This window comes from Neolamprologus multifasciatus, chromosome 18, assembly GCF_963576455.1.
Source record: "Neolamprologus multifasciatus chromosome 18, fNeoMul1.2, whole genome shotgun sequence".
Classification (NCBI taxonomy): domain Eukaryota; kingdom Metazoa; phylum Chordata; class Actinopteri; order Cichliformes; family Cichlidae; genus Neolamprologus; species Neolamprologus multifasciatus.
The window spans coordinates 6,044,466-6,067,455 of record NC_140456.1 but is presented as its reverse complement, the minus strand read 5'-3'; the positions used below and the strand labels follow the sequence as shown (position 1 = coordinate 6,067,455).

General features: G+C 44.0%; 2 protein-coding genes across 5 annotated transcripts; one reads left to right on the top strand and one right to left on the bottom strand.

Annotated features, from left to right (window-relative positions):
* The first annotated feature begins 724 nt into the window (after positions 1–724).
* Positions 725–21,746, top strand: LOC146497221 (tripartite motif-containing protein 16-like). 4 transcript variants are annotated; one of them, XM_085141548.1, is made up of 3 exons: positions 18,357–18,568; positions 18,659–18,789; positions 18,880–21,746. In XM_085141548.1, exon 3 carries the CDS (start codon positions 19,617–19,619, stop codon positions 21,276–21,278), a length of 1,662 nt encoding a protein of 553 aa, XP_084997674.1. In that variant the 5' UTR covers positions 18,357–18,568; positions 18,659–18,789; positions 18,880–19,616; the 3' UTR covers positions 21,279–21,746. The 4 variants fall into 4 exon arrangements, with proteins under 4 accessions (XP_084997676.1, XP_084997675.1, XP_084997674.1 ...); XM_085141547.1 differs by having other exon boundaries at positions 18,357–18,572; XM_085141549.1 differs by lacking the exons at positions 18,357–18,568; positions 18,659–18,789 and adding an exon at positions 739–2,353 and having other exon boundaries at positions 20,950–21,746.
* Positions 15,268–17,382, bottom strand: LOC146497222 (uncharacterized). Its single transcript, XM_085141551.1, has 2 exons — positions 17,093–17,382; positions 15,268–16,973 (listed from the first exon to the last, which is right to left on the bottom strand). Exon 2 carries the CDS (start codon positions 16,551–16,553, stop codon positions 15,765–15,767), a length of 789 nt encoding a protein of 262 aa, XP_084997677.1. The 5' UTR covers positions 16,554–16,973; positions 17,093–17,382; the 3' UTR covers positions 15,268–15,764.
* Positions 21,747–22,990: the final 1,244 nt, after the last annotated feature.

Sequence of the window (22,990 nt, the reverse complement as noted above, 5' to 3'; positions counted from 1 at the left end):
CGGGTTTGTTTTTCTTTCTAATTATTGGTGGGGACAATTCAATAATCGCTGGATATTGGTGGGTCCCTTCCGTCCATGCCAAATCTACGCCCTTGGACTGAACAGTCGTTTAGCTTCTAGTTTAATCGGCTTTGCTGTGTAATCTTTGCTGCCAACAGTGTAGTGAAACATTTAAGCTGTACATGAAAGTTAATGTGTAATTATGATGATCTTTACCACAAAGATTTTAAATGAAAGAATAAACAAAGGGCATGAAAACTGATTCTTATGTCTACTGTGTATCTTCAGTGTGAATGTTCAGTTATATTTGAGTGTCTGCATTTAAAGCACATATTAATGTATTGTTTCGAAATCCATGGTGGTACACAGGAAAAATTACTAAAGAATGTAGAATTAGAACACTATCTGTATTTGTTTTTTAAATAGTTTTACATATATTTTACTATTTAAAAAAACAATCAAGAAATCAAGCTTGCTGCCTGTCTTGTACAGTAATTTCATTTGAACATAGGTTTGATTTAGTGGAGTCAGTTGTTCCCATGCATCATTCTGTAAGTGTGAGAATGAACTAAGATTAGAAAATGTCAAAATATAAAGTGTGATTTATTTTTATTCATCACAGCATCCTAAACTTTGCTGAACTTTTTGAAATATAGAATAAACTCGCTGAGTGTTGACTGTCACATTTCAAAGCACCAAGTAAAGAGAAACTATTAAACTTTAACTGGGTCAGACTTGTTACTGCATGTTGTAACCAAACATACCACACCCTGCATCATGTGATTGGCTCTTGGTTGCTCTGTAAGAATATTTCTTTAGCGCCTCCCTTCACAGATGTGTCTGTATCAGGATGGGTCTAAACAACATGGTGTAAATGCAGTTGCTGGTGAGCCTCATTTCCTGTAGGAGGTGAAAAAGAGCAGAGATCTGTTTCCCTTCAGAGCACAGAGGTTGTTTCTGTTCAGAGGAAGTGAAACTGTCTGACAGTCACTGAGAGACGGTGAAACGGCACAGCACACGAATCAAATGGATCAAACAAAAATCTGCTGTTCAGTCTGTTTGGATCTACTGAAGGATCCGGTGACTATTTCCTGTGGACACAGCTACTGCATGAACTGTATTAAAAGCTTCTGGGATGAAGAGGAAAAGAAGAAAATCTACAGCTGCCCTCAGTGCAGACAGACTTTCACAGCGAGGCCTGTCCTGGTGAAAAACACCATGTTTGCAGATTTAGTGGAGGAGCTGAAGAAGACTGGACTGCAAGCTGCTCCTGCTGATCACTGCTATGCTGGACCTGAAGATGTGGCCTGTGATGTCTGCACTGGAAGAAAAATGAAAGCCTTCAAGTCCTGTTTAGTCTGTCTGGCATCTTATTGTGAGAAACACCTTCGGCCGCATTATTATTCACCTACATTCAAGAAACACAAGCTGGTGGAGCCCTCCAAGAAGCTCCAGGAGAACATCTGCTCTCGTCATGATGAGGTGATGAAGATGTTCTGCCGTACTGATCAGCAGAGTATCTGTTATCTCTGCCCTGTGGATGAACATAAAGGCCACGACACAGTCTCAGCTGCAGCAGAAAGGACTGAGAGGCAGAGAGAGCTGGAGGTGAGTCGACAAAACATCCAGCAGAGAATCCAGGACAGAGAGAAAGATGTGAAGCTGCTTCAACAGGAGGTGGAGGCCATCAATCAGTCTGCTGATCAAACAGTGGAGCACAATGAGAAGATCTTCACTGAGCTGATCCATCTCATCCAGAAAAGAAGCTCTGATGTGAAGCAGCAGATCAGATCCCAGCAGGAAACTGAAGTGAGTCGAGTCAAAGAGCTTCAGGAGAAGCTGGAGCAGGAGATCACTGAGCTGAAGAGGAAAGATGCTGAGCTGAAGCAGCTCTCACACACAGAGGATCACATCCAGTTTCTACACAACTACCCCTCACTGTCAGCACTCAGTGAGTCTACAGACTCATCCAGCATCAATATCCGTCCTCTGAGCTACTTTGAGGATGTGACAGCAGCTGTGTCAGAGGTCAGAGATAAACTACAGGACATTCTGAGAGAGGAATGGACAAACATCTCACTGACAGTCACTGAAGTGGATGTTTTACTGTCAGATCCACCAGAGCCAAAGACCAGAGCTGGATTCTTAAAATATTCACGTGAAATCACACTGGATCCAAACACAGCAAACACATGGCTGTTATTATCAGAGGGGAACAGAAAAGTAACAGCAGTGAAACAACAACAGTCTTATTCTGATCATCCAGACAGATTCACTGACAGGTGGCAGGTCCTGAGTAGAGAGAGTCTGACTGGACGTTGTTACTGGGAGGTGGAGTGGAGAGGGGAAGGAGGTTATGTAGCAGTCGCATACAAGAATATCAGCAGAAAAGGAGATGAATGTGTATTTGGACGTAATGACAAATCTTGGGCATTAGATTGTGACAACAACAGTTATATATTTAAGTACAACGACATCCACACTCGTGTCTCAGGTCCTCGTTCCTCCAGAGTAGGAGTGTACCTGGATCACAGAGCAGGTATTTTGTCCTTCTACAGCGTCTCTGAAACCATGACTCTCCTCCACAGAGTCCAGACCACATTCACTCAGCCGCTCTATGCTGGACTGTTGCTTTACTATGGAGCCACAGCTGAGTTGATTAAAGTGAAATAGACTGAAGTCTTTCACATTGTGGGTTTAAATCTGTATTTTAGTTTCATTTAATTTTCTCTCCATCATTTCTGCACAGAGATCAGCTGTCAGTCAAACATTATGGGTGGTACCTCCACATCTTCTAGTTGTTCTCTTGATGTTTCTGAGTTTTTAAAGGAGATCTTTCCTGTGACTGTTTATGGAGGCTATCACTGCTCATCATCATTTTGATTTACTAAAATATTTCTCCACATGAAAATGTAAACTTCTCTATCCTCTAAATGTTTCTGGAATATTTGTATTGAAAAATGTCGACATTTCTCTTCATGAGTATGGCAGACCATGTGTGTGTGTTTGTGTTTGTTTTTGTTAAAACCATCAAACAAATGAGGAAAAACTGTGATTTTAATGAATGAATTCATATATTGTGTTGATGTTTTATTGTGTGAATAAACTGGAAGGTTTGACTATAAATCAAACTTTGAACAAAGTCTTTTCTTCTGTCTTCATTCCAGGATCTCACTCAAATCTGATGCAGAAAATATGAAACTAATCTGAGAGAATAACTGAAGCAGTTTTCCTCCTGAAGCATCACAAAGTTCAGAGTTCATGTTTAGAGCAGAAGATTCAGCAGTCGCTCTGTGACCTTTTTGTGACCAATTTACAGAAGACTTAAGGACCCTTTGACTTCTAACATACAGCTGCATGTTTACAATTTTATTATTTATTGATTTATTTCTAGCAAAGCGAGACTTTACTGATTAAAGACATATAATCAGACATATTACTGTTACTTTCTGACAAAGACTCACATAAAGCAGATTTATCACAAGCAAACATCAAGACACATCCTTCATGGCTTAAAGTTGCAGTGGGACTCTTTCGCCATCTGGTGGTTGTAACAGTTATGACAACTGTTCCTGCATATATGTCCCTCCTCAGTGTGAAGAAGACTGGACTCCAAGCTGCTCCTGCTGATCACTGCGTGTTCCTCCTGTGTCTAAAATCTATTTCCATTATGAATCAGGAAACTGTTTGCACCAATCATAAAGGCAATAAAATACGTCACACACTAAGAAATAACAAAAAGGAATTGTGGATTTCAAGGAGATTTTTCCCTCGTTTTTTGAAATCATAAGAATACAAACTAATGCAAGACTGTCATGTTTTCATAAGTTTGTAGAGACACTGTTCTGTTGTATTCTAGGACATCAGTCACTTTTTATTTTTATTTATTTATTTTTTTTTATTTTTATTTTTTTTTCCGCCTGTCCCATTTGGTTCTTTAGCCGTCAGAATTGTTGTCTGAAGACCAACAAGGATACCCAATGGATTTATTTTGCCAAATGGATCATCATGGCATTGCCGTATTGGTCCATTTGATCGACCTTTGTTTTTATTATTTATTTTATTTTCAGTTGTTACAGACGGGACAGACATGAGTGAGGGATAGGAAAGGGAGAAAGAAAGAGGAAGGAAAAGAAAAACAGAAGGGGAGAGGGACAGTGAGAAAGGGGGGAAGAAAAAATATCTCCGGGATCACCTGTTGAGAGAAAAAGAATAGAAAACAAGCAAAAAAAACAAAACAATGCAACATACCATACACAACACCATCGCATTAATCTAGCTAAGTGTAAACAGCAGTAAATACTAAACATTGAATGTTGTTGTGCAGCACGCAGGACCGACAGCGCACAATGTGCTTTGAAGTAGCAGCCAAGAAAGGTGTGATTTAAGTCTACAAACAGTGAACACCCATGTGCACACCTGTGTGGATCGGCGCGCTTGTATTCAAATGGTTTCCCCATGTATTGGTCTGCTAGAGGATGTAGAGAGCCATAGCCCCGTCCCCCAGGGCATGAAGCAGGCATGGAGGAGATCCAGGCCCCAGACATCCAGAGGCCCCAGAGTGCAAGAGCCCAAGGAGGACCACCGGAGGGGCATCCGTGCCACCTTCATGGGAAGGGCTGAGGATCCCCAGATGAGGGGTCACCCAGTAGCCACCGGGCAGAAGCTAGAGGGGGCTGCACCGGCGTGCCCGCCGGCTCTGCCGGCAGTCAGCTGTGCCAGAGTGAACCGAGCCGCAGGCACAGAGGCCGGAGGCCCGAGGGCCCCCCGCGCCCCGGAAGAGGCCTGACCGAGCAGCAGGCGCCAGGCCCCGCCAAGTAGTCACCGGGAGTGAGCTGGTACATACCTGAGCGCCCAGCCCCGGACACCAAGAACCACCAACGCACCGACCCCTGAGGGCATCAGTCACCGGCAGGGAGTGTGGTGAGGGGAGATAGGCCTCCACACTTTGGAGGGCCTTGGAGTTCCCAGAGAGGTGGAGTCTAAGACCCGACCTGACATATAGACACAGACAAACAGGCACACACAGACACAGACATGCATTCCCACCCTCATGCACACATATACAAACACTCAGCACTCACCCAACGTAGGAATAAACGTAAATGGACATGTACACACAATCACACTCCCCAAACATACTCTATACCCCGGGTCCAGGTATCCTCACCCCCAGAGATGGAAACGGCACCCAGACCCAAGAGATGTTACCCTTCCCTCCGGGGTGGAGGCAAGCAGACTGCCCCAGGCTCCGCAGCAGCAGGGAGGCCAATCGGACAGCCAGCATCTCTTCCCAGCCCCCCCGCCCCGATGGCTAGCAGAGAACGGGGGTGTGTTAAGACCCCATACCTCCCTCCTCCCGCTCACGTGTAGTGTTGCTGCGTGTTGCTCTAAAGTGTATTTAAAACAAGGGAGAGCGTGGTGCTGCTGCCAGAGAGCAGCAGGTGTTAGCACGGCCCCTCCCGAGAACCCTCAATGTCTACATGGATTTAAAATTGAGAGGTGGGCACCGGCGCCAGAGGCAGGTTTGAATACACAGACCGTCTACTGGACGCCGTTAACGTGCCCACCCTCTCCTGCTAAAACCAGGCAAAGACCCTGTATATCCCTCAAGCTATCGTCCAATATCCCTTATTAATGTAGACCTCAAAATAATCTGCAAAGCTCTCTCGAAGAGACTAGAGAAAATAACCCCCCTCTTAATTCATCCTGACCAAACTGGTTTCATAAAAGGTAGGCACTCATCAACAAATACACGTAGATTACTTAATTTGATAGACTACTCATACAGTAAAAACCTTGAAACTACAATATTTTCCTTAGATGCAGAAAAAGCGTTTGACAGAGTTAACTGGAAATTTCTATTTGCAACTTTACACAAATTTGGTTTTGGATCTTCTTTCATCAACTGGTTAAAAATATTATATAATTCCCCAACAGCTTGTGTCAGAACAAATGACCAGACATCCTCCAGCTTATGTCTCCTGAGGGGCACCAGGCAGGGATGCCCACTCTCCCCTTCACTGTTTGCAATTTTTATCGAACCACTAGCAGCAGCAATTAGACAGAATTCAGCAATTAAGGGCATAAAATGCAAGAACGTAGAACATAAAATCAGCCTTTATGCTGATGATGTGTTACTCTTTCTCCAAAATTCACAAACCAATATCTCTGGGGTGATTGAATTGATAAACTCTTTTGCAAGAATATCAGATTACTCAATTAACTGGTCAAAATCTACAGTCCTTCCTATTAATTGCTGCTTCCATAATTCCTCTTCTACTCCACTGCAATCGGGAAATATAAAATATTTAGGTATTAATGTTTCTCCCAAGCTTGCAGATCTAACTAAATTAAACCATACCCCACTTTTAAAGAAAGTAGAAGGTGATCTGGCTAGATGGAAATGTCTACCCATATCACTCATGGGAAGGGTTGCTGCTATAAAAATGATGGTATTACCAAAAATAAATTATTTATTCTCAATGATCCCAACTAAACCGCCGCAAGATTGGTTCAGATCTCTAGATTCATATATGTCCAAATTCCTTTGGAAAAATAAGCCCCCACGTATAAGCTTAAAAACACTACAAAAAACCAAGGATAAAGGAGGATTAGAACTACCGAACTTTCAGCACTACTTCTTAGCCAACAGGCTTCAGTTTATCTCAGGATGGCTAAAACATACCCTCTTAGATGAACCTTGGCTAGATGTAGAACAAGCACTTTGCAATAATCTAGAGATTTCAGATCTACCATTTATCAGCTCAAACATCCAACGACATGAATGCTTCAAAAGCATCAACATCAGCTCTTCTCTGACAGCATGGTGGGAGTTTCTAAAATTGACGGAGTCTTCATTAATCCCATGCAAACGTACACCTATCTGGAACAACCCTGACATATTACAAAACAATAATATGATAAACTTTTCAGATTGGAATGGTAAAGGAATCAAATATGTAGAACATATACTAGAAGGAACAGAATTTATTTCATTTGACAGACTAGTTACACAATATGGGATCAACAAGAAAAGATTTTTAGAATATCAACAAATTAAATCCATAATAAAAAAGAAATTTAAACTGGGTCAAGTTGAACTACAAACACCACCAAGTGTGGTTCAATTTTTTACTCTTAAAACCCCCAAATTACTATCCAAAATGTACAGAATGCTTTCTAAAACAGATGAATCAATATCACTTCCTATTGCAAAATGGGAAGCGGATTTATCAGTTAACTTAGACCAAAACTTCTGGTCTCAGATTTGCTTAAAAACCTTTCATCTAATCAGAAATCCCAGTCTTCAATTAATTCAATACAAAATACTACATAGAGTGCACTATACAGGTCATCGGATGTTCAAGATGGGCTTTGCATCTACCAACAACTGCTCACACTGCCAAACCAATTCACCGGACAATTATATCCACGCTCTTTGGTTCTGTCCACCAGTTCAGAAGTTTTGGCGCGAGATATGTGAAGACTTATCAAAGTGTCTGAAATGTAACATTCCAACTTCCCCCTTAGTGTGTTTGTTGGGCAGCTTAGATAATGTCACTTCAGAAAAGAATATAGCCCATATGGTTTTCACTGCCCTATGCATAGCCAAGAAAACAGTCCTCATGAACTGGAAAAATAAAAACAATCTTAATTCTAACCAATATAGAAATTATCTATTAGATTACATTAGTCTTGATACAGCCTCTGCCACCACATCAGATCAATTGCTCTGGACTCCTTTGATCACCTCCATCACCTAGTGGGGGTGGGGGGTCATATTTTGGTCTCGCCTTCACTGTTGTGATTGGTGTGGGGGTAGGGTCGGGCTTAGGGCGTCAGGCGGTTCCCCGGGAGCATCTTCCTTGGGGGGCTCAACCCGGGGTAGCGGTCATGGCCAATTAGGGGCTCTGTTGGCTCTTAGGTGACGGCTTCCTCGTGGCTACGTGCAGCGGGGCTAGGGGAGGGTCTGTGCTGACGGACGGGGGTTACTGACCTGGTAGCCTGGCTGCCCCTGGGTGGGTCCGGGACGGGCGTGAGGTTCTGGGGGCGCTCCGGCTCTGGCCTGGGGCCCTGGCCGGGCCTCGGGGGCCTGGGTCCTGGTTGGTGTGTTGCCGGGGTTGTGGGCCGGTGGGTATATGGGGGCCCGCCACTGGCGCAGGGTGCCGCTGGTGCGCCGAGCCACCTGGGGGGCTCTTCAACTGGTGGGGGGGGGGTTGTCACATCTTGCAGGAGCTTTCCTCTCTCAGGAACTCTCTCTGCAAGAGGGGGAGATACAGGAGAGGTGGAGGAAGATCTCAGCCTGGGCGTCTATTGTCTTATGTAGTCTGGAAGATGAGTGGATGATGGGGTGGGTGTAGTTTTCTCTGTTGTGGGGTTGGGTGGACTGCCCCGGGCTCTGTGGGGCCGGGCGGCGCCGCTGCACTGGTCCCCGGTTCGGATGGGCCTGGGCCCCCCTTCCCTGGCGGGTCGCGGAGTATGGGGGTGCCTACTGGGGTCAGCGGGGGAGCTGGCCCCAGGGAGGGGTCACTTGCCCCTCCCTTCCTTCCCTCCCCATCTCCAGCTGCCTCCCTCTTCCCGCTCCACCACAACCACCCACACATGCAGGGCCTTGGAGTAGGGGTGTGTCACCAGGGTGCAGAGGAGGTAACCCCCCCCCCCCCTCTGTCCCCTTCTGGCTGCCTCTGCCTCAATTTTATCCCGCAACTTAGACATTCACATTACTCACACTCTCATTACACATACATATAGGATCTTGGGGGTGGGCACGCTACACGGAATCCCAATTACCATCAGGGTGTACACCTCACCCCCGGCGTCGTTGCCCACCTCTCAATTTTAAATACACGTAGACATTGAGGGCTAGCAGGAGGGACTATGCGCTTACCTGCTGCTCTCTGGCAGGTAGCTCCATGCCCTCCTGGGTTTTAAATGCACCTTAGAACACACATACATCAACACTACAATGAGCGGGTGGAGGGAGGTTAGGAGTCTTCTCTCACCCTCGTTCTCTGCTTCCTGCTGGAGCAGGGGGGCTAGGAGGAGGAGTTGGCCGTCCGACTGGGATCCGGAATGTGGGGCCTCCCTGCTGCTGCGGAGTCGGGGCGGTCTGCTTCTCCCCACCGCAGGGAAAAGGGTAACACAACCTGGGTCTGGGTGCAGTTCCCCCCTCCAGGGGCAAGGGTACCTAGACCCGGTTCGTAGAGTACGCTTGGGGAGTGTGATTGTGTGTACAGCGTCTCTTTATGTCTGTCTCCACGTTGGTTGAGTGTGGAGTAAGTGCATATGAGAGCATGAGGGTGGGAATGGATGTTTGTATCTGTGTGTGCCTGTATGTCTGTGTCTATATGTCAGGTTGGGTATCAGATGCCACCTCTCTGAGGACAGCTCAGGCCCTCCAAGGTTTGGAGGCCTATCTCCCCCCACCACTTCCCCTGCCGGGGGCGGACTCCCTCAGACATCGGTGCGTTGGTGGTTCTTTGTGTCCGGGGGTGGGCGTCCGGGTACACACCGGCTCACTCCTTGGCGGCTGCTTATCGGGGCCTGGAGCCTGGGGCTCGCTTGGGCCACCTCGGAGGTGGGGTGCCCCCGGCCTCTCGGCCTGGGGCTCGGTCACTCAGGCACAGCTGGCTGCCGGCGGAGCTCACGGGCACGTCACTGCAGCCCCCCCTGGCTTCTGCTCCGTGGCTGCTGGGTGACCCCTCATCTGGGACTCTCCTCGGCTCTTTCTGGGACAGTGGCGCGGCTGCCCCTCTGTTGGTCTTCCTTGGTCTCTTGTGTTCTGGGGGCCTCTGGATGTCTGGAGTTTTGATCTCCTCCATACCTGCTTCATGCCCTGGAGGACGGGGCAGTGGCCCCCCACACCCTCTAGCAGATCATTACATGAGGGAACCTTTTAAGAAAACAAGCGCGTCCATGCTCACAGGTGTACACACGGGTGATCACACACACAAACTACACCCTTTTTGGCTCCTACCTCAATGCACACTGTGCTGTCGATCTTACGTGCTGCACAATAATGTTTAATATTTAGTAGTTACTGTCATATTCCCATATATCATTGTGATGTGGTTTATTGTATTACTCTCGTTTTCTTCTGCTTGTTTTCTTTTTTCTTTCTCAACAGGTGATCCAGGTGATCGATATATGTATTTATTTTTTTATTTATTTATTTTTTTCTTCTGCTTATTCTGTTGGTTTTTGTTTTTTGCCCTTCTCCCCCGTCCCTCTTCTCAACTGTCTTTCTTTCCCTCTTTCTTTCTCCCTTTTCTTTCCCCCAGTCAAATCTGTCCCGTATTCAGCAAGTGAAAATAAAATAAAGAATAAAAGGTGAATCAAATGGACCATTACGGCAAAGCTGGGATGGTCAATTTGGTAAAGAAAAACCGTTGGGCATCTTTCTTCGCCTTTAGACAATAATTCTGATGGCAAAAGAGCCAAACGGGACAGGCAAGAAAAAAAAAAAAAAAAAAAAAAAAAAAAAAACGTGCCCACCCTCAAGGCCCTATATATATATATATATGTGTGTGTGTTATGAGAGTGTAAGTAATGTGGATGTCTAAGTTGTGAGATAAAATTGAGGCACAGGTGGCCAGAAGAGGACAGAGGGGGGGGGGAATGTCTCCCCTGCACCCTGGTGACACACCCGCACCCCAAAGCCCTACCTGTGTGGGTGGGTGTGGTGGAGCGGGAAGAGGGATGCAGCCGGGGATGGGGAGGAAAAGAAGGGAGGGGAGGGTGTCCCTCCCTAGGGCCAGCTCCCCCGCTGACCCCAATATGCACCCCCGTCCCCTGGTATCCACCAAGGCAACGGAGCCCAGGCCCATCCAGACCGGGGCCTACGGCCGCAGCACCGCCAAGCCCCACAGGACCCGGGGCAGCCCACTCTACCCCACCGCAGAGGAAACTGTACCCACCCCAACATTCAATCATCTCCCAGACTACACAAGACACAGACACCCAGGTTAAGTTTATTCTCCACCTCTCCTATGTCTCCCCCACCTGCAGAGTGGACTCCTGCAAAGATGGAACAACCTCCCTGCCAGTTCAAGAGCCCCCCGGTTAGGCCGATGCACAAGAGGCCCCCTGCGCCAGGGCTGAGCCCCCGTGCACCCACCCGCCCACAACCTCGGCGACACACCGACGAGGACCGAAGCCCCCAAGGCCCAGCCAGAGCCCCAGCACGGAGGCGAAGCACCCCCGAACCCCAAACCCCCACGCCCGCCCCGGATCCACTCAGGGGCAGCCAGGCCACCAGGCCAGTAACCTACGTCCGCCAGCACAGACCATCCTCCAGCCCCGCTGCACGCGGCCACGAGGAGAACAACCTCTGAGAGCGACCAGAGCCACTAACCAGGTTATGAACACAACCCCCGGATTAAGCCCTCCAGGGATAACGTCTCTAGGGGTCCTCCAGGTGCCCTAAGCCCATCCCAACCTCCACATCAACCACAATAGCCAAGGCGGGACCAAACCACGACCCCCCACCCCCGCTAGGTGATGGAGCCGATCAAAGGAGCCCAGAGGGATTGATCTAATGTGGTGGCAGAGGCTATATCGAGACTAATGTGATCTATTAGATAGTTTCTGTATTGGCTAGAATTAAGATTATTTTTATTTTTCCAGTTCATGAGGACCGTTTTCTTGGCGATGCATAGGGCAATAAAAACCATGTGGACTGTATTAATTTCTGTAGTGACATCATCCAAATTTCCCAACAAGCATACTAAAGGGGAGGTTGGAATTTTACATTTCAGACACTTTGATAAGTCCTCACATATCTCGTGCCAAAACTTCTGCACTGGTGGACAGAACCAAAGAGCGTGGATGTAACTGTCTGGTGTATTGCCTTGACAGTGTGAGCAGTTGTTGGCGGATGTAAAGCCCATCTTAAACATTCGATGACCTGTATAGTGCACTCTATGCAGTATTTTGTATTGTATTAATTGCAGATTGGGATTTTTAATCAATTTAAAGGTTTTTAAGCAAATCTGAGACCAGACGTTTTGGTCTAAGCTGACTGATAAATCTGCTTCCCACTTTGCAATAGGAAGGGATATTGATTCATCTATTTTAGAAAGTGTTCTGTATATTTTAGATAATAGTTTGGGGGATTTAAGAGTAAGAAATTGAACCACACTTGGTGGTGTTTGTAATTCAACTTGACTGAGGTTAAATTTCTTTTTTACTATGGATTTAATTTGTTGATATTCTAAAAATCTTTTCTTGTTGATCCCATATTGTGTGACTAGTCTGTCAAATGGAATAAATTCTGTTCCCTCTAATATATGTTCTAAGTATTTAATTCCTTTACAACTCCATTCTGGGAAATTAATCATATTTTTGTTTTGTAATATGTCAGGGTTATTCCAGATAGGTGTACGTTTGCATGGGATTAATGAAGACTCCGTTATTTTTAGAAACTCCCACCATGCTGTCAGAGAAAAGCTGATGTTGATGCTTTTAAAGCATTCATGTCTTTTGATGTTTGAGCTAATAAATGGTAGGTCTGAAATCTCTAGATCATTGCATAGTGCCTGTTCAACATCTAGCCAGGGCTCATCTAAGAGGGTACATTTTAACCATTCTGAGATGAACTGAAGCCTGTTGGCTAAGAAGTATTGGTGAAAATTAGGCAGATCTAGTCCTCCTCTATCCTTGGTTCTTTGTAGCGTTTTTAAGCTGATGCGCGGGGGTTTATCTTTCCAAAGGAATTTAGAAATATGTGAATCCAGAGATCTGAACCAATCTTGTGATGGTTTGTTGGGGATCATTAAAAATAAGTAATTTATTTTTGGCAAGATCATCATTTTTATAGTGGCGACCCTTCCCATGAGTGATATGGGTAGAGATTTCCATCTAGTCAGATCGCCTTCTACTTTCTTTAGAAGTGGGATGTGGTTTAATTTAATTAAGTCTGAAAGCTTAGGAGAAACAATAATACCTAAATATTTAATATTTCCAGATTGTAGTGGGGCAGAAGATGAATTGTGGAAGGAGCAGTTAATGGGAAGAACTGTAGATTTTGGCCAGTTAATTGAATAATCTGAAACTCTTGAAAACCAGTTTATTAGAGTAATTACCTCAGAGAGGTTGATTTGTGAGTTTTGCAGAAAAAGCAACACATCATCCGCATAGAGACTGATTTTATGTTCTACGTTATTACATTTTATGCCCTTAATTGTTGTAGCCTGTCTAAGTGCTGCTGCTAGAGGTTCGATAAAAATTGCAAAAAGTGAAGGGGAGAGTGGGCATCCCTGTCTGGTGCCCCTCAGGAGACAAAAGCTGGAGGATGTCTGGTCATTTGTTCTGATACGAGCTGTTGGGGAATTGTATAATATTCTTATCCAATTTATGAAAGAGTTTCCAAAACCAAATTTGTGTAAAGTTGCAAATAAAAATTTCCAGTTAACTCTGTCAAATGCTTTTTCTGCATCTAGAGATAATATTATGGTTTCAATGTTTTTATTGTATGAGTAGTCTATTAAATTAAGTAATCTACGAGTGTTTGTTGAGGAGTGCCGACCTTTTATGAAACCAGTTTGGTCAGGATGAATTAAGAGGGGGGTTATTTTCTCTAATCTCTTTGAGAGAGCTTTGCAGATTATTTTAAGGTCTACATTTATAAGGGATATTGGACGATAACTTGAGGGAAATAAAGGGTCTTTTCCTGGTTTTAGCAGGAGACTAATGTTAGCAGAATTCATATTTGGTGGTAGTCTGCCATTTTTCTTGATTTCCTGCAACATTCCATGGAATACTGGTGCCAAAATTGTCCAGAATTCTTTGTAGAATTCTGCAGGAAAGCCGTCTGGACCTGGAGCTTTATTAATGGGCATACTTATCAGGGCTTCCTGGAGTTCACCTGGCGTCAGTGGCGAATCCAGTGCCATTGCTTGACTGTCTAGTAATTTTGGAAGAGTTACGTTGTCAAGAAACAAATCAATTTCATTTTTAGACGGGTTTATTTGTGGTGAATATAAAGTTTCATAGAAATCCCTAAAAATCTTGTTTATTCTTCCAGGGTCATATATTGTGTTCCCTGATAAATCTTTAGTAGCACATATAGTTGTTTTTTCTTTATTTATTTTTAACTGGTTTGCTAGAAATCGACCTGGTTTGTTACTGTGTTCAAAATTCTGCAAGCGAAGTCTTTGTACAAGGAATTGTGTTTTTCTATTAATAATTTCATTTAATTCTAGTTTTGTTTTGCATATTTTGTTCATTATTTCTTGATCTTGGTGGAACGCGTAGGCTTCTTCTAAGGATTTGATGGTTTTTTCTAATTCCTGAATATTTTTGTTTTCTTCTTTCTTTTTGTGTGATGAGAAAGAAATTATTTTACCTCTCATCACAGCTTTTCCTGCTTCCCATAGAACAGAAGCTGATGTTCCGGGAGTGTCATTAAAGTCTAAATATGAAGTCCATTCCTTTTTAAAATATTTAATAAAGTCTTCATCTTTAAATAGTGATGTGTTAAATCTCCAGTTTTTACTTGGCGTAGTATTATTCTTGTGTATTAGTGTTAAAGATACAGGAGCATGATCGCTGACAGCTATAGGGCGAAACTCAGTGTCTGAAATGTCACTCAGCAGTGAGCTGCTGACCAAAAAATAATCCAGACGAGAGTAGGAGTGATGAACATGTGAGAAGAAAGTATATTCCTTACTGTTGGGGTGAAGGGAGCGCCATGCATCGCAAAGGCCATAGTCGCTCATATACTGTTTGATTATATTTGTGGATTGCCAATTGCGCTGAGTTCCTGTTGTGTTGAGCCTATCCATTTCTTCATTTAGTCCAAGGTTGAGGTCGCCTCCAAGAATGAGTGTGCAATCAAGGTGTTCAGAGAGTGCACTAAAAAATCCGTGGAAGAATGAGGGTTCATCAACATTTGGACCATATATACTTACAATACATAGTTTTTTGTTCAATATTGACAGTTTAATAATTAGAAATCTACCCTCTGGATCTATAACTGTATCAAGTACTGTAAAATTAACATTTTTATGTATTAAAATTGCTACTCCTCTTTGTCTAGAATTATAACAAGCTGCAAACACATTAGGAAACTCAGGTGTTTTAAGTTCGTTTAAACCTGTAACAGGTCTGTGAGTTTCTTGTAATAAAACAACATCTGCCTGTAGTTTTTTAAGCTGGTTAAATATCTTTAACCTCTTTCCTCTGGTGCCAGCCCCATTTACATTCCATGTGACAAACCTCAGCATGCCCATAATTGTGTGTGTATGTCTAATGATGTAAGCTGGGTGTTCCGTTTAGACGGGTGGAGAAAATGTGGAAACATCACTTGTTTGTAAATAGAAAGAGAAAAAAGTGTGGTGATAGGCTCCATAAGTCTGACTATGTGTGTGACTATTCACTAAAATGAACAAGCGTGGCTTGCGTATGTGTCCTGTAAGTCTGTGCTTGCTGTGAGGCTGTTGTAAATGTGCTGCCGTTGAGCGTGTGTGTTTGCGTGATCGTGGTGCGAATATATGGAGAAATAGAGGGTGTTGTTTGTAGGTGAGTGGGGAAGTAGGTGATCACAGCAGTGAAAGACAAGAGAAAGAAAGAAACCACATAAAGTGTGAGCGACAACAAAAAAAAGAAAAGAAACGGAAACATTCCAATTAAAGTAATGACGGAGGGTGACGGTGTTATATCTGCTATGACATCATACTGATATTACTAGGTTAAGCCCATGTTAAAGGAGAAAGTGTGAATGAATAAGCAAAGAGTGTAGCGGGTTCTTATCTGGAGTGCAGTCAATATAACCACGGTGTGGTGCCGGGGTCGCGGTAGAGCTGTCCGTCCACGTAGAGCCGGTCCACGGCGATGACAGCGCGGGAGCCTTTCTGCATGAAGCTACGTCGGACTGGGAACAGGACCTTGCGTCGTTCCAGGATCTCTTTGGGGAACTGGTCGTTCACGCTGAAGTCCATTCCTTTCAGTTCCCTGCCGCGACTCTTCACCTGTTCCTTCTGTTTAAATTGACCAAATTTGGCCACAATAGGACGTGGTCTCCCGGTCCGCGACCTCACGCCCCCCAAGCGATGCACTCTATCGAAGGCGATGTTCTTTACGGTGTCCTCCGGCAGCTTCTGGTGGATTTTAATGAAGCTTTTCACCGTTGCCTCCGCGTCCTCTCCGGTAGATTCTGGAATACCAGAAAAAACAAGATTATCTCTCATGCTACGGGCTTGTAGATCGATAACGGACTCTTTTATTTTTTTATTTTCAGTGTTTAGCTGGGTCACGTTATCAGCGAGAGATTTGACCGACTCCCGTAGCGTGGCATTTTCAGCGGCAAGCGTTTCCACCTGCTGCTGGCTGAATTCCAGGGATTCTCTCAGAGATTTAAATTCCCGGTGTAAAATCTCCACCAGGGACAGCCTCGCATCGAAACTGGACAATCGCTTGTCGATTGACTCCAGGATATCTGCGATGTCTTTGCCGGCAGGCGATGTTGTGCCGGGGGAGTCTGCCGGGCGACATCTCTTCGATGACGGCGTCTCGGTTTTGACCGGGGAAGATGCACTCTGGGCCTTCTTCATTACTAAATCTTGGAAGTAGCGGTCGATGTATTCTTGGAGAGCGTCTAAACTCTCCCCGTTGTCCTCCAGGGTGTTAGAGATGATAAGACAGATGTTGTTAGTTATATGACAGTTGGTTAGTTTATTTGGCAGTACTGAAGCTTAAGGAAACTTTGTTAAACTCTACGCTACCATTCGCTTTTTTTTCCGCCAAATCTCCGGCGTCTGACGTCACCTACAACATGGGTTGCTTACCTTACCCGTCACCGGTTGCTTACCTTACCCGTCTTTGTGATGTTAAGTTGTAGGTGGTTTAGCTCACACCACTCGACACAGCTGTCCACCACACTCCTGCGCTCCTCCTCCTGTCCATCCCTGATACAACCCACAATGGCAGAGTCATCCGAGAATTTCTGCAGATGACATGACTGAGACTTGTACCTGAAGTCAGATGTGTAGAGGGTGAAGAGGAAGAGAAATATTACTGTTTCACATAATAAGATCTACTTCATAAAAACCAGGGTGGGAGGATTTTAGATGACCTCTGAAAACTGACTCACCTCTGCGAGTGTGAGGCTGTTCCTCCAACCTCAAAAAAAATCTGACTCTCCAGTCACAGACAAAAACAAATATCCAGCAGGGCGATGGTAAACGCTGACTGGGTGGATGCTGGAGGTTGCTGGTCACACACATTAGCAGAGTGCTTCTAGTTCCCACTGACCCATGTGGACAGTGACTGTGGAGAGCTGCCCTGGCAAACTGAAAAAGGGAAATAAAATTTAAAAAGCCAAACAGGATTTCCGTAAAGACCATCTTGGAATCAGTAATCAAAGATGGATCACAAACTTATAGAAAACCACTGGTTCATCAAATAAATATGAACAGGTTCCTTAACTGTAAGCAGTTAAGATGTGATTTGATTCCCATCCTTCATGTACACAGCACATTTGTCAGGGCCTTCAGGTAAATACAGGAATAATCTCAGGTAACATGGCTTATTGTAGGAATTCTGTGAGAAAGGTTGCTCTAATATTACCACAAAATCCAAGGACAAAGCAACAGCTCAGATTTCTTGAACAATTTAAAAAAAAACGTCAGCCTATCGATCCATTTTCTTCTTTATATTTAATTCAGGGTCACAGTGGGAGGGTTGGTGGGTGGGTGGAGGGCTCGGGCCTGTCCCAGTAATTATAGGTAGAGTACACCTGGACAGGTCACCAGTCTGTCGCAGCACTAACAGAGACAGACATCAGAGTAACAAGTCTGTTTAAAATGACTGCAAGCTTGCTACAGCTGCATATGTGACCATGTGTTTCTGTGCATACAGTCCACTGCAGGAAGCTGCTGTCAATGTTTTTGAGTCCACTTTAAACAGACCTCACAAAAGGCTGATGGAGCTCGTCCAGTAGTCTGAATTAAGAATGACACCTTTGGCCAGGGATTAATCCAGCACATCTCCTCACCACCTTCATTTTAACGGTCCTGGAGTGTGTACTCTTAAGTATTTTTCCCAAACCTGAATAAAAAATACTGATATTTAATAAAATACTCGGTTAAGTAGGTGAGAAAAAGTTACAGTTACTGGATCAGTTTAAGACCAAAATACATTCAAATGAATTACTGACATGGACACTTTGTGAAAAACAAAAATTACTAAACAGTTCATGCAAAAATTTTACTAAAACCTTGAATTAAACTTCAAAGTTTTCATTTCAAGCACATCTTGATGTTTTCTTTTAAACTCCACTGTGACTGTGTACACAGGAAAAACTACAAAAATATGTTTGTTTGTTTGTTTTTGTAAACACTGTGGAGCGATCTGCATTTGTTATTGCTAAATTTAAATATTTGTGTTAGGAGTTGGTGGGGTTTCTCTGGTGTGGTGTCACGGGCTCTGCTTCTGTTCTCAGCTCAGGTAGGCGGGGTGGTGTGTCACGGGATGCTGACACACCGGCGGTGCATCAGACGTCATTTGATGGAGCGTTACTTAGGAGCAGCGCGACTGACGTCTGGTGTCGGAGTATTGCCACCTCCTCGTGGGTAACGTGTTTAATTCTCCGCGGTGTGCATCACGGCCAACCTATGTCTTGGATTTTGTTTGCTTACCTGTTGTCCTGTATCCTCAGCCGGATCCATCACCCGCTTACCTGTCAGCTGTTTGTGAAGCCGCATTTCCGGGATCACTACGGAGATCAATTACAGCGTTTCTCCCACATCCCGAGAATCCTCGCCCGAGCCCGTACAGCCAGTGTGACAAGTGAGCTCTCCAACTCTCCCCATGTTTATTGCTGTTTCTTACCGGTGGTTTGGCATCTCCCCCTAAAGTTTCGTTTTCTTTTTCTTATAGATCCACGCTGCGTGCGCGGGTAACCCCTTTCCCTCCGAATGCGTGTCAGCCTCCTCCCCTGGTTTCCCTGTTTATTCCTCAGTATAATCTCATCCCGTGTAAATAAGTTTGACACAGCAAATAAAGAGCACTCCCTGCATTTTCTGCGCTTCCGTGTATTCTGCCATAGAGTCCGTTCACTCAGCATAACAATTTGTTACTATTTAATGATCATAATTTCATTTGAACATAGGTTTGATTTAGTGGAGTCAGTTGTTCCCATGCATCATTCTGTAAGTGTGAGAATGAACTAAGATTAGAAAATGTCAAAATATAAAGTGTGATTTATTTTTATTCATCACAGCATCCTAAACTTTGATGAACTTTTTGAAATATAAAATGAACTCGCTGAGTGTTGACTGTCACATTTCAAAGCACCAAGTAAAGATAAACTATTAAACTTTAACTGGGTCAGACTTGTTACTGCATGTTGTAACCAAACATACCACACCCTGCATCATGTGATTGGCTCTTGTCACGCTATGAGAATATTTCTTTAGCGCCTCCCTTCACAGATGTGTCTGTATCAGGATGGGTCTAAACAACATGGTGTAAATGCAGTTGCTGGTGAGCCTCATTTCCTGTAGGAGGTGAAAAAGAGCAGAGATCTGTTTCCCTTCAGAGCACAGAGGTTGTTTCTGTTCAGAGGAAGTGAAACTGTCTGACAGTCACTGAGAGACGGTGAAACGGCACAGCACATGAATCAAATGGATCAAACAAAATTCTGCTGTTCAGTCTGTTTGGATCTACTGAAGGATCCGGTGGCTATTCCCTGTGGACACAGCTACTGCATGAACTGTATTAAAAGCTTCTGGGATGAAGAGGAAAAGAAGAAAATCTACAGCTGCCCTCAGTGCAGACAGACTTTCACAGCGAGGCCTGTCCTGGTGAAAAACACCATGTTAGCAGATTTAGTGGAGGAGCTGAAGAAGACTGGACTCCAAGCTGCTCCTGCTGATCACTGCTATGCTGGACCTGAAGATGTGGCCTGTGATGTCTGCACTGGAAGAAAAATGAAAGCCTTCAAGTCCTGTCTGGTGTGTTTGGTCTCTTACTGTGAGAAACACCTTCAGCCTCATTTTATATCCTCCGCATTTGAAACACACAAGCTGGTGGAGCCCTCCAAGAAGCTCCAGGAGAAGATCTGCTCTCGTCATGATGAGGTGATGAAGATGTTCTGCCGTACTGATCAGCAGAGTATCTGTTATCTCTGCTCTGTGGATGAACATAAAGGCCACGACACAGTCTCAGCTGCAGCAGAAAGGACTGAGAGGCAGAGAGAGCTGGAGGTGAGTCGACAAAACATCCAGCAGAGAATCCAGGACAGAGAGAAAGATGTGAAGCTGCTTCAACAGGAGGTGGAGGCCATCAATCAGTCTGCTGATCAAACAGTGGAGCACAGTGAGAAGATCTTCACTGAGCTGATCCATCTCATCCAGAAAAGAAGCTCTGATGTGAAGCAGCAGATCAGATCCCAGCAGGAAACTGAAGTGAGTCGAGTCAAAGAGCTTCAGGAGAAGCTGGAGCAGGAGATCACTGAGCTGAAGAGGAAAGATGCTGAGCTGAAGCAGCTCTCACACACAGAGGATCACATCCAGTTTCTACACAACTACCCCTCACTGTCAGCACTCAGTGAGTCTACAGACTCATCCAGCATCAATATCCGTCCTCTGAGCTACTTTGAGGATGTGACAGCAGCTGTGTCAGAGGTCAGAGATAAACTACAGGACATTCTGAGAGAGGAATGGACAAACATCTCACTGACAGTCACTGAAGTGAATGTTTTACTGTCAGATCCACCAGAGCCAAAGACCAGAGCTGGATTCTTAAAATATTCATGTGAAATCACACTGGATCCAAACACAGCAAACAAAAAGCTGTTATTATCAGAGGGGAACAGAAAAGTAACATTAATGAATCAACAACAGTCTTATTCTGATCATCCAGACAGATTCACTGAATGGGAGCAGGTCCTGAGTAGAGAGAGTCTGACTGGACGTTGTTACTGGGAGGTGGAGTGGAGAGGGAGAGTTTATGTAGCAGTCGCATACAAGAATATCAGCAGAAAAGGATGGGGTAATGAATGTGTGTTTGGACATAATGACAAATCTTGGTCATTAGATTGTAACAACAACAGTTATACATTTTGGTACAACAACATCCAAACTCCTGTCTCAGGTCCTCGTTCCTCCAGAGTAGGAGTGTACCTGGATCACAGAGCAGGTATTTTGTCCTTCTACAGCGTCTCTGAAACCATGACTCTCCTCCACAGAGTCCAGACCACATTCACTCAGCCGCTCTATGCTGGACTGTTGCCTTATGATTATGGAGACACAGCTGAGTTGATTAAAGTGAAATAGACTGAAGTCTTTCATATTGTGGGTTTAAATCTGTATTTTAGTTTCATTTTATTTTCTCTCCATCATTTCTGCACAGAGATCAGCTGTCAGTCAAACATTATGGGTGGTACCTCCACATCTTCTAGTTGTTCTCTTGATGTTTCTGAGTTTTTAAAGGAGATCTTTCCTGTGACTGTTTATGGAGGCTATCACTGCTCATCATCATTTTGATTTACTAAAATATTTCTCCACATGAAAATGTAAACTTCTCTATCCTCTAAATGTTTCTGGAATATTTGTATTGAAAAATGTCCACATTTCTCTTTATGAGTATGGCAGACCATGTGTGTGTGTTTGTGTTTGTTTTTGTCAAACTCATCAAACAAATGAGGAAAAACTGTGATTTTAATGAATGAATTCATATATTGTGTTGATGTTTTATTGTGTGAATAAACTGGAAGGTTTGACTATAAATCAAACTTTGAACAAAGTCTTTTCTTCTGTCTTCATTCCAGGATCTCACTCAAATCTGATGCAGAAAATATGAAACTAATCTGAGAGAATAACTGAAGCAGTTTTCCTCCTGAAGCATCACAAAGTTCAGAGTTCATGTTTAGAGCAGAAGATTCAGCAGTCGCTCTGTGACCTTTCAACTTTCTTCACTAAAACAGCTTCATTACAGAGAAACAAGTCACATTTTCTTCATGTTCTTAAGTCCTTTCAGATGTTTGTAATGGTCCTTGAATGCAGCATCAGTGTCGCAGGTTTAAAAGGTCACTTTCTGTTGTGTTCAAAGATTTCCTTCAGATATGGTCTTTAATCAGTAAAGCCAGTGATACAGCAGTGTCATTAGCTGTGTTATTGGCACCAGGCTGTGTTTATGTATGTATTTAATTCTGTCTGAGGATGTCTTCCTTCATTTGATCCCCGTCAATTTACAGAAGACTTAAGGACCCTTTGACTTCTAACATACAGCTGCATGTTTACAATTTTATTATTGATTTATTTCCAGCAAAGCGAGACTTTACTGATTAAAGACATATAATCAGACATATTACTGTTACTTTCTGAAAAAGACTCACATAAAGCAGATTTATCACAAGCAAACATCAAGACACATCCTTCATGGCTTAAAGTTGCAGTGGGACTCTTTCGCCATCTGGTGGTTGTAACAGTTATGACAACTGTTCCTGCATATATGTCCCTCCTCAGTGTGAAGAAGACTGGACTCCAAGCTGCTCCTGCTGATCACTGCGTGTTCCTCCTGTGTCTAAAATCTATTTCCATTATGAATCAGGAAACTGTTTGCACCAATCATAAAGGCAATAAAATACGTCACACACTAAGAAATAACAAAAAGGAATTGTGGATTTCAAGGAGATTTTTCCCTCGTTTTTTGAAATCATAAGAATACAAATTAATGCAAGACTGTCATGTTTTCATAAGTTTGTAGAGACACTGTTCTGTTGTATTCTAGGACATCAGTCACTTTTTAAATGCATGCTACTCCTCATCATTATCATCATCAGCAGCAGCAGCACCCATGACCTTTTAGTCTTTGTTTTGTTATTTTTCAGAGTTCAGGAGACGTTCTTATGGGATTTCCACGGTGTACAAGTACTGTTTAGACCCTTTACCTAAAAGAAAAGAGTAAAGTACAAAGTAGATTTACTCACTGCAGGAAAATAATGCCTCAATCTGATATATTGTCTTATATGACAAACTGAAAGTGA

What these genes read in the sequence shown, in the direction of transcription:
- LOC146497222 (XM_085141551.1), bottom strand. Translation starts at nt 16,553, where the DNA reads ATGAAGAAGGCCCAGAGTGCATCTTCCCCGGTCAAAACCGAGACGCCG.
- LOC146497221 (XM_085141548.1), top strand. Translation starts at nt 19,617, where the DNA reads ATGAATCAAATGGATCAAACAAAATTCTGCTGTTCAGTCTGTTTGGAT.